At 41.5% G+C, this 14,321-nt stretch overlaps 1 protein-coding gene across 2 annotated transcripts; it reads left to right on the top strand.

Moving 5' to 3' along the window:
- The first annotated feature begins 1,841 nt into the window (after positions 1 to 1,841).
- ARL10 (ARF like GTPase 10) lies at positions 1,842 to 14,172 on the top strand. 2 transcript variants are annotated; one of them, XM_074212336.1, is made up of 4 exons: positions 1,842 to 2,010; positions 2,858 to 3,026; positions 4,399 to 4,574; positions 7,544 to 14,172. In XM_074212336.1, the coding sequence occupies exons 1-4, from the start codon at positions 1,849 to 1,851 to the stop codon at positions 7,718 to 7,720; spliced, it is 684 nt and encodes a 227-aa protein (XP_074068437.1). In that variant the 5' UTR covers positions 1,842 to 1,848; the 3' UTR covers positions 7,721 to 14,172. The 2 variants fall into 2 exon arrangements, with proteins under 2 accessions (XP_074068437.1, XP_074068438.1); XM_074212337.1 differs by lacking the exon at positions 1,842 to 2,010 and adding an exon at positions 2,223 to 2,642 and having other exon boundaries at positions 7,544 to 14,171.
- The last annotated feature ends 149 nt before the right edge of the window (positions 14,173 to 14,321 follow it).

Genomic DNA, 14,321 nt, shown 5'->3' with positions numbered 1-14,321 from the left:
TAATTAGTTTTTTAATTTTTCTCCTTTTCCTAATTAAGTAGTCAAGTAAAATTCTCATACCTTTCATCTTTGGCTTCTTTGGTTTAAAATTTTTTTTTTCTGAGCTTTCTCCATCAAATTTTAATTAGATCTTTGATTTTACCAGAGTAGGGAGCTCTCTGTGAGGCACTTCCGCTGCCAGTAGGCAAGTAATTTACCCAGGATTATAAGGACAATCTTTTTAAGAAGTGGGATTTGAACCCAGATAGATCTTCTTGACTCTGAGATCACTAAGTTTCTAGACCATATTGGCTTCTTACAGTACTGAATAGACCCTTCATCTTTGAACACAGGGTCCCTCACCGCCAAAAACAGGATAATAGAATAAAAACTTAAGTAAGAAAGAACAGGAGACCTGGGTTCCAGTTCCAGATCCAACAACTGTGATCGGCTTGATCCTAGGGATACTGTCTGACTACACAAAAACTCTTTCTCCAGATCACTTTTCTCTGCTTCCTCATTCAGTGGACCTGCTGAACTCTCTCCCAAGTTTCTATCTCATTCTACTTTCTCCTTCCATTTTGTCCTCTACAATTCCCATTCTGTTGCTAACAAACTGCCTTAGGTTTTTTTCCTTCCTCTCGTGCTTCTTTTATATTCCTGCAATCATGAAAAGCCATCTTTCCCCCGGAAGACACGGAAGCCCTGGCAGTTTTTCTCACTACTCCCAACCTCAGCCAGCAACACAATGGGTCCAGAGGAGGAATAAGCATACCTCCAGGTCATGACTGCCATTTCCAGGCTCTCCCTCTCATCACTCAGCAACCTCTCCTTTCTTGATTACTGGATCACCCTCTTTTGATCCTATTCCTAACCTTTTATTTGGGAACTTTAAGTTGATGCTTTTTCCTTTACATAATTTCATCCTTCTCAACTCCCATAAGATGCACCTCCACTCCGCCTCATCCTTACACAGGAATCAGGGGTCAGATTCTGGCATCCTCACCCACAAGCGCTCTGCTTCTAGAATCCTTGGGCAAGTCACTTAACCCCCACTGGCTTTCAGAAACAAAAAGGATTGAGACCTCTCTAGTCTGGTAAAATACGAAAAAAAAAGGGCTGAAGACTTGGGAAAGGGCTGCTAGAGAGCACAGTGGATAGAGTCAGGGGCACCTGAGTTCAAATTCGGCCTCAGACACTTAATAATTACCTGGCTGTGTGGCCTTGGCCAAGCCACTTAACCTCAATGCCTTGCGAAAACCAAATACAAAAGAAAAAAAAGAAAATATCAAAATCATTAGTCGCTTTGGAGAAAGTGCGTTCGTGCTCAACCAAGCTTTGACTGAAGGATCCGAGGCCCGGGCGGGGCGGGCGGCCTGCCTTCCGGGCGGGGCCTTCTGGAGAGGCCGCGGCGTACAGCGGCAGAAGGCGAGGGGAATCCGCCATAACTGCCATCCGCCTTGGAAGAGGAGCCTTGAGGAACGGGAACTATGGCCATTCCTTTCTCCCCCTCTCCCGCTTCGCTCCTCAGCCTCAGTTTCCCGAACTGCCCGGCGGGCCCCCACCCTCCTCACTGGGCCTGCGCAGCCTCCATCCGGGGTCCGGCCGTCCGCGGCGCCGCCTGTGGGGGAGGGGGCATCAGAAGCTGCCCCCCTCCCCCCGACGGCCAGAAGTGGATTCTGGGGCTTGTAGTCGCCGAGGGAGGCGGGGGAGCCGCAGCGCAGGCGCCGTGGGAGCGCGGCTCCCGTCCGACGGCGGCTGGCTGCGGGAAGGAGCCGGTGCCCTTTAAGAGGGCGGGGGAGGAGGCGGGGCGCGCGGCCCGGGCGCCCGGCTGCGGCACGGCCGGGGCGGCGGCCCGGGGGGCTCCTCATGGCCCCGCGGCCGCTGGGCCGCGTTCTGCTGCTGCTGGGCGGCGCCGTGGCCGCGCTGGGCTCCGTCCTCTTCTTTGTATGGAAGGCCTACTTCAGCGACGGGGGCGGCCGGCGGCGGCGGCCCTGGTGGGAAGCGGAGCTGAGCCCCTACGCGGGCGAGGTGAGCCCACGCGCACACGCGCGCACACGCGTGTAGGAGTCCCGGCCGCACGCGTGTGCCCCCGCGCGCTTGTGGGCGTGCCCGCCCCGGGCCGCGGCGCTGTCACCGGTTCCGGTGCTCCTGCCAGGGGGGCGAGCTGTGCCCCCTCCTCCAGCCCACCCGCGCGTGACACCACGGCCACTGTGCATTAGCTCGTCGCGGCCCACGCGCGGACTGCCTGCCTTTCCCTTAAGGATAAGAACACGAGGGGCGCTAGGTGGTGCCCCGGAGTCAGGAGGACCTGGGTTCAAATGCGGCCCCGACACTTAATGATGGATGACCTAGCAGTGCGGCCTTGGGCAAGCCACTTAACCCCGTTGCCTTGCAAAAAAAATCAGAGAACGATATAGTCCAAGGAGATTGTCACTTTCACTCAGACTAATGGTAGAAGGGTCTTAGTGCAGTTCTTTTTCTTCCCTGTTTTTGCAAGGCATTGGGGTTGGGTGACTTGCCCGAGGTTACATAGCTAAGTAAGTATTAAGTGGTTGGATCTGAACTCGGGTCCTCCTGATTCCACTTTGCCACCTAGCTGCCCCGCGCAGTTCTTTTTCATGGAGGAGAGCCACACAGATCCATTCTTGGTACCTTTGGAGGTCAGTGTTGCTGTGGATACTGTTTGGAGTGGGTGAATGTCCTTTTCCTCTTATCAGAGAGCTGCTGCTAATGCTGCCTTCGAATTTCTTGGAGAGCAAGAAGGCAGGTGTTTCCCAAGGGCTGCTTAAGGGTCTCTTGTGTCTCCCAAGGAAGAGCAGAGTTTACAAAACCCATCTTGTCTGTTCTGATCCCATGTTGTGTGCTTTTTCTGCAGCTGGATCCGGACGAGCGGCAGGTTCTGGTGCTGGGTCTGGATGGGGCTGGAAAAAGCTCCATCCTCCACTGCCTCTCCGGCCACAGAGCCAAAGAGCGAATGGCTCCCACCTGGGGTTTCAACTCTGTACGGCTCCCCACTGAGAGCTTCCAGATGGATTTGCTAGAGGGTGAGCCTGGCATAGCCAGTGACCGTGTCAAGAGAAGCAATGAGGGGAAATAGTTATAAGGCATTCAAGAAGTCAAATAAATTATTAATGATTTATACATGTGCAAAGCCCTTAATACAGAGAATCGTAAGATGACAAAATATTACAACTGGAAGGGCTAGCAAAAACTTTGACCTAGCTCTTATTTCAGAGAAGAGCAGAAATCTCTTCTAGGCTGGAAAAGTAGAGAAAAGATTGTTGTTGGTAGAAGGATTCCAGGTGGTTACTACAGGATAGGCAACATTTGGATAAGAAAAAATGTTTCAGGATTAGGGCAGGTCTGTACTCACAAAGGTACAGAGTTAGAAATAAACTTGATGTGCAGGAGAACAGCCTAGATATGGACTCTATTCAGTAGATATTAAGACGCACTATAAATAGGAAAGGATTGTTGGAGGTGGTAATTTCATAAATTTCCAGATGAGGAAACATCTACCAATGCAGTTTAGTACTTTCTTTAGTCCAAGAAAGATGTCTAGAACACTGATAGGTTCTCTCTCTCTTGAGGAGTCAATGACTTGCCCAAGGACCCAATTATTATGTGTCAGAGGGGGTCTGAGTTTTCTAGTTTCACCACTTTTCTATGACAAGGGATGCCAAAAAAAAAAAGAAGAAAAACATTTTCCCTTCAAGGAACTTACATTTAGGAATAGTTGAGGACAAACCACATACACAGGCAAGTAATCGCAAAATACAAAGTAACTTTATTTTAATGGCATCACCAATAAAAGGGGAAATTGGTAAAGATCTCTGTGGGAGGCAAGCAAGGTAGCTCAGGAGAAAGGAGAGCTTTCCTGTAAAGAGGAACCTTCAGGATGAGGGACTGGTAGCAGGAATGACCATGTTTTTGGTGGGACAGGGGATGGGATTAGGCCCAGAGGTCAGAAAAAGATCAGTGAATACAATTTCTAAGGTCCCCAGGATGGTTTGTTTTTCATGGTATGGTGAGGTCGATAGAATTTTTGATTTGGAGTTAGAGAACTGAATTTGATTCCTGGTTCTGCTGTTGTTTTTTTGTTTTTGTGGCAAGTCCCTTCCTTACTCTGGGTTTCAGTTTCTTGATAAAAGAGAGGTTTGAATCATTCAAGGCTTTTTTAACTTGGAGTCCTTGGACAATGAATAGATTTCAGTATTTTTTAAAAAAGTATTTTAATACTTTATTTCAATCTAATTGATTTCCTTTGTATTCCTATGTATTTATTTTATTTTTATATTTAAAATCTGCCTGATCACAAAACAATATTAAGAACTCTGGATTAGATGGTATCTAGGATCTTTTTACCACTAACCCTGTAATCCTATGTCTTTCTCTTACTCCAATTCTCCCTCACAGTTGGTGGTAGCCAGAATCTTCGGTTTTACTGGAAGGAATTCTTAAGCCAGGCAGATGTATTGGTGTTTGTGGTAGACTCTGCTGACCGGCTACGTTTACCCTGTGCTCGGCAGGAGCTGCATATGTTACTGGCAGAAGATCCAGACTTGCCTGTGGTTGTAGTAGCTAATAAACAGGTGAGTGAATCTGTTCTTGGGGGATGAAGCAACAGGTTTTAAGACCAGCTCATAAAGGCTGACTCAAGAATTTCAATAATAGTACAAACTATGTTGATTGCTAAATTTTTAAAAACTTATGGCTAGTTTGCTTTTTTATCCAGTATCCTCCCTTCCCCCTCCAGAGAACCACCCCTTATTTATTTGATTTGATTTTTGCAAGGCAAATGGGGTTAAGTGGCTTGCCCAAGGCCACACAGCTAGGTTAATTATTAAGTGTCTGAGACCCCATTTGAACTCAGGTATTCCTGACTCCAGAGCTGGTGCTCTATCCACTGCACCTCCTAGCTGCCCCATCATCCTATATATTTTAAAAGACAAAAGAAAAAAGAAGGAAAATGAGCATAACTGATCAGTGTATCAAAGTGTGATGTATCATCATTTACAATTTATCTCTGCAAAAGGATAGAATGGGCCTGTATTCTCATGTTTCTTCTTTTGAGTCATGCTTGTTCTTTGTGATTTTGTAGCATTCCCATTTTTGTGTGCTTCTTTCTCTTTACATTGTCATTGTATATGTTGTTTTCTTCATCCTGCTTACTTCATTCTACCTCAGTTCATTTAGGTCTTTCCATTTTTCTCTATATTTATCACATTTTTCAGTTATTATAACATAGGGCAATATTCTATTACATTCATGTATTGCAGTTTGTTTGGCCATTAATTTTCCAGTTCTATGCTACTACAAAAAATGCTGCTACAAATACTGTGGTATATATAGGGATTTTTCTTCCTTTCAGTGGCCTTCATGGGATTACTGTAATTTCTCTAGTGCTTTAAGGTTTACAGTCTTTTTCTTCTCAACAGTTTTTTGAGGTAATTAGAAGTATTATTATTATCCCCACTTTCAAAGCAAGAAACTAAACCTTAGCAAAGGTAAGTAACTTTCCTGAGGCAATTTTCTCCACTGAAAATGGGGATAATAAAGGCTTCTAACTCCTGGGGTTATGAGGATAAAATGAGATAATGATTGAAAAGTGATTTGCAAACCTCAAAGTGCTAATCATAGCAGTAAGTGACAGAGCTCAAACTTGAATGTGGTATTTAGGAGTGAGAGAGACCTTAGAATCATTCAGTCTTGTCTCTCTCTCAACAGTTTCACTGCTTAGGAAATTGAGGTCCAGAGAGGATAAAGATCTTGCCCAAACTTACTCAGTAAATGCTAAGACTAGGAATTAAACCTGTCTTCCAACTCTTCTTCTTCTTCCAGGCTTTAGCTATGTGGGTCATAAGGGTTTTAAGGTTGAAACAAGGTTTTTAGAGATGTTCTGATTTTGTAGGTGAGAAAATTGAGGTTCAGACAGGAAAATTATCTTGCTTAGCCTTTACATAAGGAGGTTAATCTGGAAGCAGTGTTGAAAGATGAAGGGAAGGAAGAGTAGGTTGGCAGACTTGTTAAGAAACCAACAAATTGGGGCACCTAGGTGGCGCAGTGGAGTCAGGATTACCTGGGTTCAAATGTGGTCTCAGACAATAATTACCTAGCTGTGTGGCCTTGGGCAAGCCACTTAACCCCATTTGCCTTGCAAAAACCTAAAAAAAAAAAAAGAAAAAGAAAAAGAAACCTACAGATTTTACTGTTTTCATTTACTCTAAATGGAATCTGGTGTAGGGCAGAGAACCTTGGCTTTGGATTCAGAAGAATAAACTAAGCCACTTCCCTTCTTTGAGAGTCCAATGACTGATTTGCAAAATGAAATTTAACAATCATTAATTGCCTATTTTATGCAAAGCACTGTTGCCATGAAGATATTGAGGATATGAAAATAAAAGGGGGAAAAGAGTGCACCTTCAAGAAGCTTACATTGTAAGGGAGTTGGGAATTCAAATCAAAGATTCTTGATTGCTAGTTCAGGAGTCATTACAACACAAACATCTCCCTAAACTAGGCTGAATGGTCCTAGAACTCTTGAGTGAGGAGAACAGGGAAGGGAAAATGGAATTTTGTGGATGAAGACATGATGAAAGAGTTGAATTAGATGTCTGAGGTTCCCTTCCATCTTTATATACTAAAGTTCTTCTACTCATAAAGCCTCTAAACTGAGGCATCCTTTAAAGGTATATTGTAATGGAAAAGAAAAGGTATTTATAGTCATCAGACCTAGATTTTAGATCCTCTTAGAGCCCACTCCTAATAATACTTATGCCCGTCTACAGTGGAAAGCATGGCAATTCCAGGTTTGTCATGGATGTCAAAAGGACAATCAGCAAGCATTTGTGTGCTTATTACCTGCCAGATATTGTCCTAAGTGGGGGGGGGGATAGGTAAAGAAAGGCAACATAACAAATTGTATATATAAGATATATGCAATGGAATTGTTGAAGTCTATTCCAGATGGAAGGCTCTGGGATAGACTGGGGAGAAGAGATAGGAGTGAGGAGGAGGGAAGGAAGTGCATAAGATGAGATCTTTTTTTTTGTTTTGCAAGGCAATGGGGTTAAGTGACTTGCCCAAGGCTACACAGCTAGATAATTATAAGTGTCTGAGGCTGGATTTGAACTCAGGTACTTTCAGGGCCGGTGCTGCTCTATCCACTGAGTCACCTAGCTACCTCCAGGAAAGATCTTCTGCAAGAAGCTCAGATTTGAGTTAGGGAATTCAGAAGGAAGGAGAGCAAGCATTGCAGGCAAGGGGAATACAGGCATTGAAAATAAATTTGTCCTGCAAGGCCCACCACTATCCAGTATTTAATCAGAAAAATTATCTAGGGACTGACCAGAATGACTGGGAGTGGTGGTGGGTAGAAAGAAAAGGTGGTAAGAACAGGTAGATATGGGAGATGAGGCAAGAGTTGAGTCCACGCTAGGGGACTCCATTGTGGTATCCTCCCCAAAACTGGGCTAATGGACACAGGCCTATTTGCCCTGTGGAGTAACCTATAGTGTGTCATGGTATTGCCATTCAGACTTGGTCCCCTTTTCATCTGTAGGACAAAAGTGATGCTTTGAGTGTGGCTCAATTGCAGCAGGAACTGGACCTGCAAGCCTTCGACCAACGTGAATTCTTCTTGCTGCCAGCCAGCATTCCTCCAGCTGGGCCAGGCTCTTCACCTCCAAGCATTCACCATATCTGGACACTGCTGTTGGACCTCCTCTCCCAAGCTTGACTGGAAATATGTCTCCTGGGGTATGGGCTCCCCAATCACCTTCCTACTCAGTCCAGTCCTCCAACCGAAGTTAACTGGTAATCTTCAGATTGGAGAGGTGCTTTTCTGAGGATCACTGAAAGCCCTGGATTTGGAGTCAAGACCTTGCTAGTTAATACAAGTTACTTTAGGGAAGTCTCTTCACTGTGGGCCTGTGTCCTCATCTGTAAGATAAAGAGGTTGATCAAAAGTGGTTGTTTTCAGGTCTAAAATCCTGAACCCTAAAATTATAATCCTGGTGCTCAGTGGAAAAAAATTTTACGAGCCCTGGATTAGTTTAATAGATACTGTTGCCTTCCTTCTTTTTCTTAAGACTCCTGGGTTAATCTGGGTTACCAGGAATGAAATCCATGGAGAGAACCTTTCCTTCTCTGCCTACCATAATATCTGCAGTGATCCTCTTCCAGGGAACCCCATAGTGAGCAGTCTTTTTAACCTCTGCTTCTCAAGTCACAAAGTGGCCCTTTGGATAACCTGCCTACAGTGCCAAATCATCTCTTACAGGAAGTAGCTTATTAATGATATTATAGTATAATGGAAAAGAACACTGGAATCAAATTTAACTATTATTTATGATCCATGTGACTGCAAACAAATAGCTTTCCTTCCTTGAGCCTGTTTCTTCATCTCTGCCTAACACAGGGGCAAAAGTATACCCCTGTCTCTCAGGGCCATCCATGGTTAAGGCTCAGAGAACTTGGCACTATTGATCTCACAGGGTTGTGAGCAAAGTATTTTGTGAACCATAAAACAACACAAATATAAGCTATTATTTTGATTACAATTGAGGAAGCATGGTATTCAGCTAGTCCCAAAAACAAGAACTCGTGGGTTCAAGTGTCACCTTTAACTGATCCTGGCTATGTGACCTCAGTTATGTTACTTTGCATTTCTTGGACTACAAATTACAGAACAGTTGCCTGTTTTGGTAGAACAAGTTAACTGACTGGCAGTTTCTTACACTACTGAAATCACAGGTCAGGGTTAATACCCCAATTATTTTATTTGTTATTTATTGTTGGATTTGTTTCATAGGTTGCCATGAAGGTGGATGAGGAAAGCTTGTACAGGGTCTGACTAGTGATTAGGTAGGGAGGGTATAGTTGTTAGGTAGGTTCTGCAAAGGGACAATCAGCTGGTCTCAGAAAGGAACTGAAGATAAGGTGAGATTGCCTTTGACAAACTGTGCAGCACTTTTACTGCAGCCAGCAGCCTGGTATCATTAAAAGTCCATCTTCTCAAGGCCAACATTTCACACAGTGATCCTATGGGACTAGGAATCATGGAATGCCACATTGTCTGAAGAATCAAAAGTACCAGTGAAGTGTTGTGAATGCAAAAGGCCTCCAGCATATTGGGCAAAGCAGCTACAGATGATTATGATGAGTTTCAACTTATCCTTAGGTTGAAATCTGGACCAGGGAAGGAAGCGCTCATGTCAATGAGATCCTGATTCTGTCAGTTTCAGTTTTCTTATCTTTAAGGTCTCAGGATCTTAGCAGGAGTGCAGTGATTGCCAAGTTCCTTTCCCCAAGTCCCTGGAGGCAATGACACCAACAATTCATATCTACTTACTTTTGGATGTCTGCATTTTGGCCCTGACCTATCATGACCAACATGTTTTCAGGTTCCCCCTTAAGGCTGGAGGAGTTTAAAACAAACTTCTTATTCTTTGACAGTTTAATATTGAGTATGATATGTTCTCCAAACAGGATCTGTGGATTCTACGAGGGAGAATGCCAAGTTCTGAACTTACATGGTTCTTGATCTAGTCAGGGAAGAAGAGTTAACATTTCTGAACTAATGGGGAGGCACTTTCCTGAAATCTCCCCGAATCTGTCCAGCTCCTTTCTTCCAGATTGTGACACTCCAAAACAAGCACAAATTGTGAGATCAAAAAAGAAAAACGGAGGCAGCTGCTGTATAGTTCATTGAGTCAGAAGACCTAGGTTTGAGTTGTGCTACTTTGTGTGACCTTAGAAAAGTCACTTCCTCTTTTTAAGACTTGTTCCATCAACTCTAAGTTAGGGACCTCAAAGTTTCTTTTTGGCTTTAAAATGTTATCTTGCATGTTCTTACAGGTTGTCAAGAGTGAAGCTATGGATGCATTAACTCTTCTGCATCCGTCCATATGGGCTAACAGGGCAGAAAACTTGAAATCATTCCATTAGGTTAGTAGGGCTTAGCTTGAGCCTCAACTCAAGACAGTAACCTCTTCATTTAGCCCAAATCCCAGACTCAATCCTATTTCCTGTAGTTGCTATACATAGATTAGATGGTCATCATGGCCAGGAAGGACAAAATGATTAAACTGTTGAGATAGTTTCACAGGACTATTAGACCTTTAAAAGTCTGTGAAAGAGATACTATAATAGTGGCAATTATTAATGGACTTTAAGTAAATTTAAACTCTAGACCAGCTATCTGCCAGGATGGCACTCTCAGGTAATGCAAACAAATTCTAGTTAATTCTACTAAACATCAGATGTTCCAAAGTCAAATACAATATGAATTTTAGTTTATCCATGCAAATGAACCTCTTGAAGCAATTAATAACATTAGAAAAATGGCTAAAGTATTAAAAATTATACTTGTATGAGAATAAAGAAGCCTGAATTCTGTCTGAGCTTTACCACTAAATGCACATATGACCTCAGGCCATTTAATTTCCCCCTCTGGGACCCATCTTCTAAGTGGGTTAGATAATCTAGGTCCTTTCTAGTTCTGAAATGTTAAGGTTTTAATGTCCATGATCATACCTTTATGTATGTATAACATATATATAATATACATACATATCACTCACATCTGTTGACATATATGATAAGCTAGTTCTGTAGGTAACAGAAAAAAATTGGTTTGGCCATATCAAATAAAAAGCAGTTTTAGTTCTCTTCTATCCATTAGGAAAACCATACAACTCCCCTTTTAAATTTAAAAAAAATTTTAGGAGGTAAATTTTTATTAGGTAAATCCAAAAGTAGCAAAAATAAACTTCAATTTCATAATCCGGCTAAATTAGCAAAGCAAAGATACATAAAATTGAAGAGTAACTTGAAACAAAGTTTAATATTTGAAAGTTTGTCTTGAGGGGGCAGCTAGGTGGCTAGAGCACTTGCCCTGGAGTCAAGAGTACCTGAGTTCAAATGTGGCCTCAGACATTTAATAATTACCTAGCTGTATGGCCTTGGGTAAGCCACTTAACCCCATTGCCTTGCAAAAACCTCAAAAAAAAAGTTTGCCTTGGAAAACCATCATAATGTTCCACTTTATTGTAAACAAAAATTACTACTGCCATTTAAAAAGCCTAATTAGCTGTCCAATCTATTAAAAATGTTTCCCATGGAATTTTAAAAGGTTATTTTGTGCAACAAGTATTTAAAATTTTAGAAATGTCTTTTGCAAATTTTATATGTCAAGTTCTTCAGCCAACAGAATGATTTCCTACTTTCCTTTAGCCTTTGGGATACAGCTTCCTTATTCTATTATTAAATATTATATTTGGAACCAGACTTTATGAACACTTCAATCCCTAACAAAAAAAAAAATACTGTGTTGGGATCATTTGGGAATTAAAAAAAAAAGCTTCATTGGAAATATTCTTCAGAAATGGTGCTTCATGGAAGGGCTGGATTCCTAGGAACTGTTAATCCAGGCTGGAGTTGCCAAACATAGCATTATGACCTCTTTAAAGTGTCAGGTCAGAGCTGTCCAACATTCGTTTTAAGAGTTTTTATTGAAACAATAGACTATATTTTGATTTGCCATTTTAGTAAGAGCTCAGTGGTAGCTTGGCTTTCCCTAAATCACTTAGTAAACCCTCAAGGAGCTGCATAAAATCGCTCTGCAGGCCACATTGTGGACAGTCCTGAGTTAAGTTATAAGCTCTCTTCACCTGATTCAAAACTAATCAGTGTGCTTCATAGTGGAGATTGTTAAACTCATCTCAACTGATACCTAATAGGACAAAATAAGAATATGAATATTGTTTGCTAATGACCTCTAGCTATCTTCTAGTTAACCTGGTGCTTCTTTCTCAGCTACTCCTAAATCCTATGTAGCTATCTCCTATATCCTCTGCTTTGGAGTTCTAAGCATATCAAACATAGATATGCATGCCCTCTTCTGAGTCCAAACTTACCTTGGGGTTAAGAGGCAGCTACATTATTGAAAACACCAAGTCCAGGGGCAGCTAGGTGGCGCATGGATAAAGAGCACCAGCCCTGGAGTCAGGAGTACCTGGGTTCAAATCCGGTCTCAGACACTTAATAATTACCTAGCTGTGTGGCCTTGGGCAAGCTACTTAACCCCGTTTGCCTTGCAAAAACCTAAAAAAAAAAAATACCGAGTCCATTTTCTGATTTGACTTTACTAGATTTAAAGCCTCTTGAGTAACATAAGATTTAAAGTGAGATGGGATTTAGAGATCAACCTATTTAATGTCAACATTTTATAGATTAAGAAACCATGGTCTAAGGATCTTGAATACATTCCTAGACAGGAAAGCCAGAATTTGAACCTATGCTCAGTGAATGCAGAACTACTGTCTTTCTACCCAAAGTTTAGGCAGTTTAAATGCCTTCTGATGGTCTGAAAAATTTACTAATTGTTCCTCATTACAAGGATCTTTCAAGAGTTTAAATTCTCCGACCTTATTTTCTTTTTTTTAATTAAAGATTTTATTTATCTTAAGTTTTACAATTTCCCCCCAATCTTACTTCCCTCCTCCCACTCCCCACAGAAAGCAATTTCTCTGACCTTATTTTCTAATCTAAAAACAAGGGGGTAAAACTAGATCATCTCTAAAGCTTCTTCCTATTCAGACTATGATAACAAAAGTGAAGATAAAATACACAAGAAAGGGGCAGCTAGGTGGTGCAGTGGATGGAGCACAGGCCCTGGAGTCAGGAGTACCTGAGTTCAAATCTGGCCTCATACACTTAATAACCTAGCCTTGGGCAAGCCACTTAACCCCTATTGCCTTGCAAAAACCTAAAAAAGTAAAATAAAAATACACAAGCAACTTTATTTGAATGAAAATGTAAAAATTTTCATAGCAAGTATTTTTATCATGGTGCTAATCAGCAACTTTCTTCAGGATATGTGTATGTTTTTCTTTTTTAAGAGACCTTATTAAAAGAATTTGGCCTATAGTTGCATCAATGTAGGGAAACGGAACTGATTTTTGTAATAATTTAAAGCTAAATACAGGCATGAAAATAATGTTCACTTTTGTATATCCAAGCTCTTCAATCAGCCCTCATGTAAAATCTAGACAGTTCTTTGTCATAGGAAACTGTACAGATCCATCTGAAGCTTCTTCTGGCCAGTACTTTGATTTACTCACTCTTAACAACTATCTGGCTTCTATCACAACAGTGGCAGCTTGGTATCTCAACTCACTGATGTCTAGGTAGGTTGGAAAATGGTACAGCAAATAATATTTCAAAACATGGCACAGTGCTTTGGATATGGTAGCTAGTTTAAAATGTTTGAATTAATGTCATTAACTCGACACCTTAATACAGCAGTTTAAAACCATTAGGCTACATTGGTTCCGGATTCAGAGAATAAAGGTATGAATCTTATTACATGTGTGATCTTGGAAGTCATGTCTGCTATTTAGACCAGTTCCCATCTATAAAATGATAGTAATTCCATCTGTGGCACTGTTCCCCTAGGGTCGTTATGAAGATACTAGAAGGTAATGTAGGAAAGAAAAGTACTTTGCAAACTTTCAGTGTGCCAAATTATCTAGTATCATGTTAATCTCTTCTCTGCGTTATATGATCAGCACATTTTCTCATTCCTATGGGTCAGAATCACATTTTAGTTTAACTTGATGACCAAGGATAAAAAGTATGATGGAAGAAACCTCAAGCCTTCTCTTCTCAGGAGCTATCTGGATAGAAGTCCATTAAGAAAAAGAAGAATGGTCAACATCCAACTCTGAAAAGTAAAGTGTTAATCTTCTATCTAAGAGCTTATGTTTACAATTTTTTTTTCCCTAAGGAGGTACATAAGATGGATTACTAGTGGCTAAAAAATGACTGTGAAACTAAATGCCAAGTACAAAATAAATATTAAAAAATCCCTGTGTTATTTAACATGATTTTTCTTTTTAAGAGGCAATATGGCTATATTATGGAAAAAGCAATCCAACTTGGAATCAGAGTTTCAGCTCTAGGTACATAATCTTAAATCAATTCGTTTACCTTCAATGTTAACAAATTTGGACTTAGACTTGGAAGACAGGTTCAAATTCTTGCTCTGGCTCTTGCTAATGTCAAGCCCTCTAGACATTGGAATAGATTAATTTTAAGGTTTCCTTCCATCTTATTTTGCCTGAAGACTTAAAATGCTGAGTTAATAATGACTGTTCCCTTCAAACAATTTAGAACAGCAGTATGTTAAAGTAGTGATTTCAATTCAATAAATGGAATAACTTCCTAATAATTAAAGTTATTGCATCAAAGCTTAAGTTTCTCCATTGCTAGAGATCTTCAAGGATAAAGTGGGTCCCCTGAACAATTAGGAGATTCATGCTTAGGTGCAGATTAGA

This window comes from Macrotis lagotis, chromosome 1 (genome assembly GCF_037893015.1).
Source record: "Macrotis lagotis isolate mMagLag1 chromosome 1, bilby.v1.9.chrom.fasta, whole genome shotgun sequence".
NCBI classification, from domain to species: Eukaryota; Metazoa; Chordata; class Mammalia; order Peramelemorphia; family Peramelidae; genus Macrotis; species Macrotis lagotis.
Note: the sequence above shows the minus strand (reverse complement) of the source record. Positions and strands in the feature narration are given on the sequence as shown.

Excerpts from the sequence above, each read along its gene's own strand:
- ARL10 (XM_074212336.1), top strand. The coding sequence starts at position 1,849 with ATGGCCCCGCGGCCGCTGGGCCGCGTTCTGCTGCTGCTGGGCGGCGCC. Across the intron at positions 3,027-4,398 it reads CCAGATGGATTTGCTAGAGG|TTGGTGGTAGCCAGAATCTT; the intron begins GTGAGCCTGGCA and ends TCTCCCTCACAG. Across the intron at positions 4,575-7,543 it reads TTGTAGTAGCTAATAAACAG|GACAAAAGTGATGCTTTGAG; the intron begins GTGAGTGAATCT and ends TTTCATCTGTAG.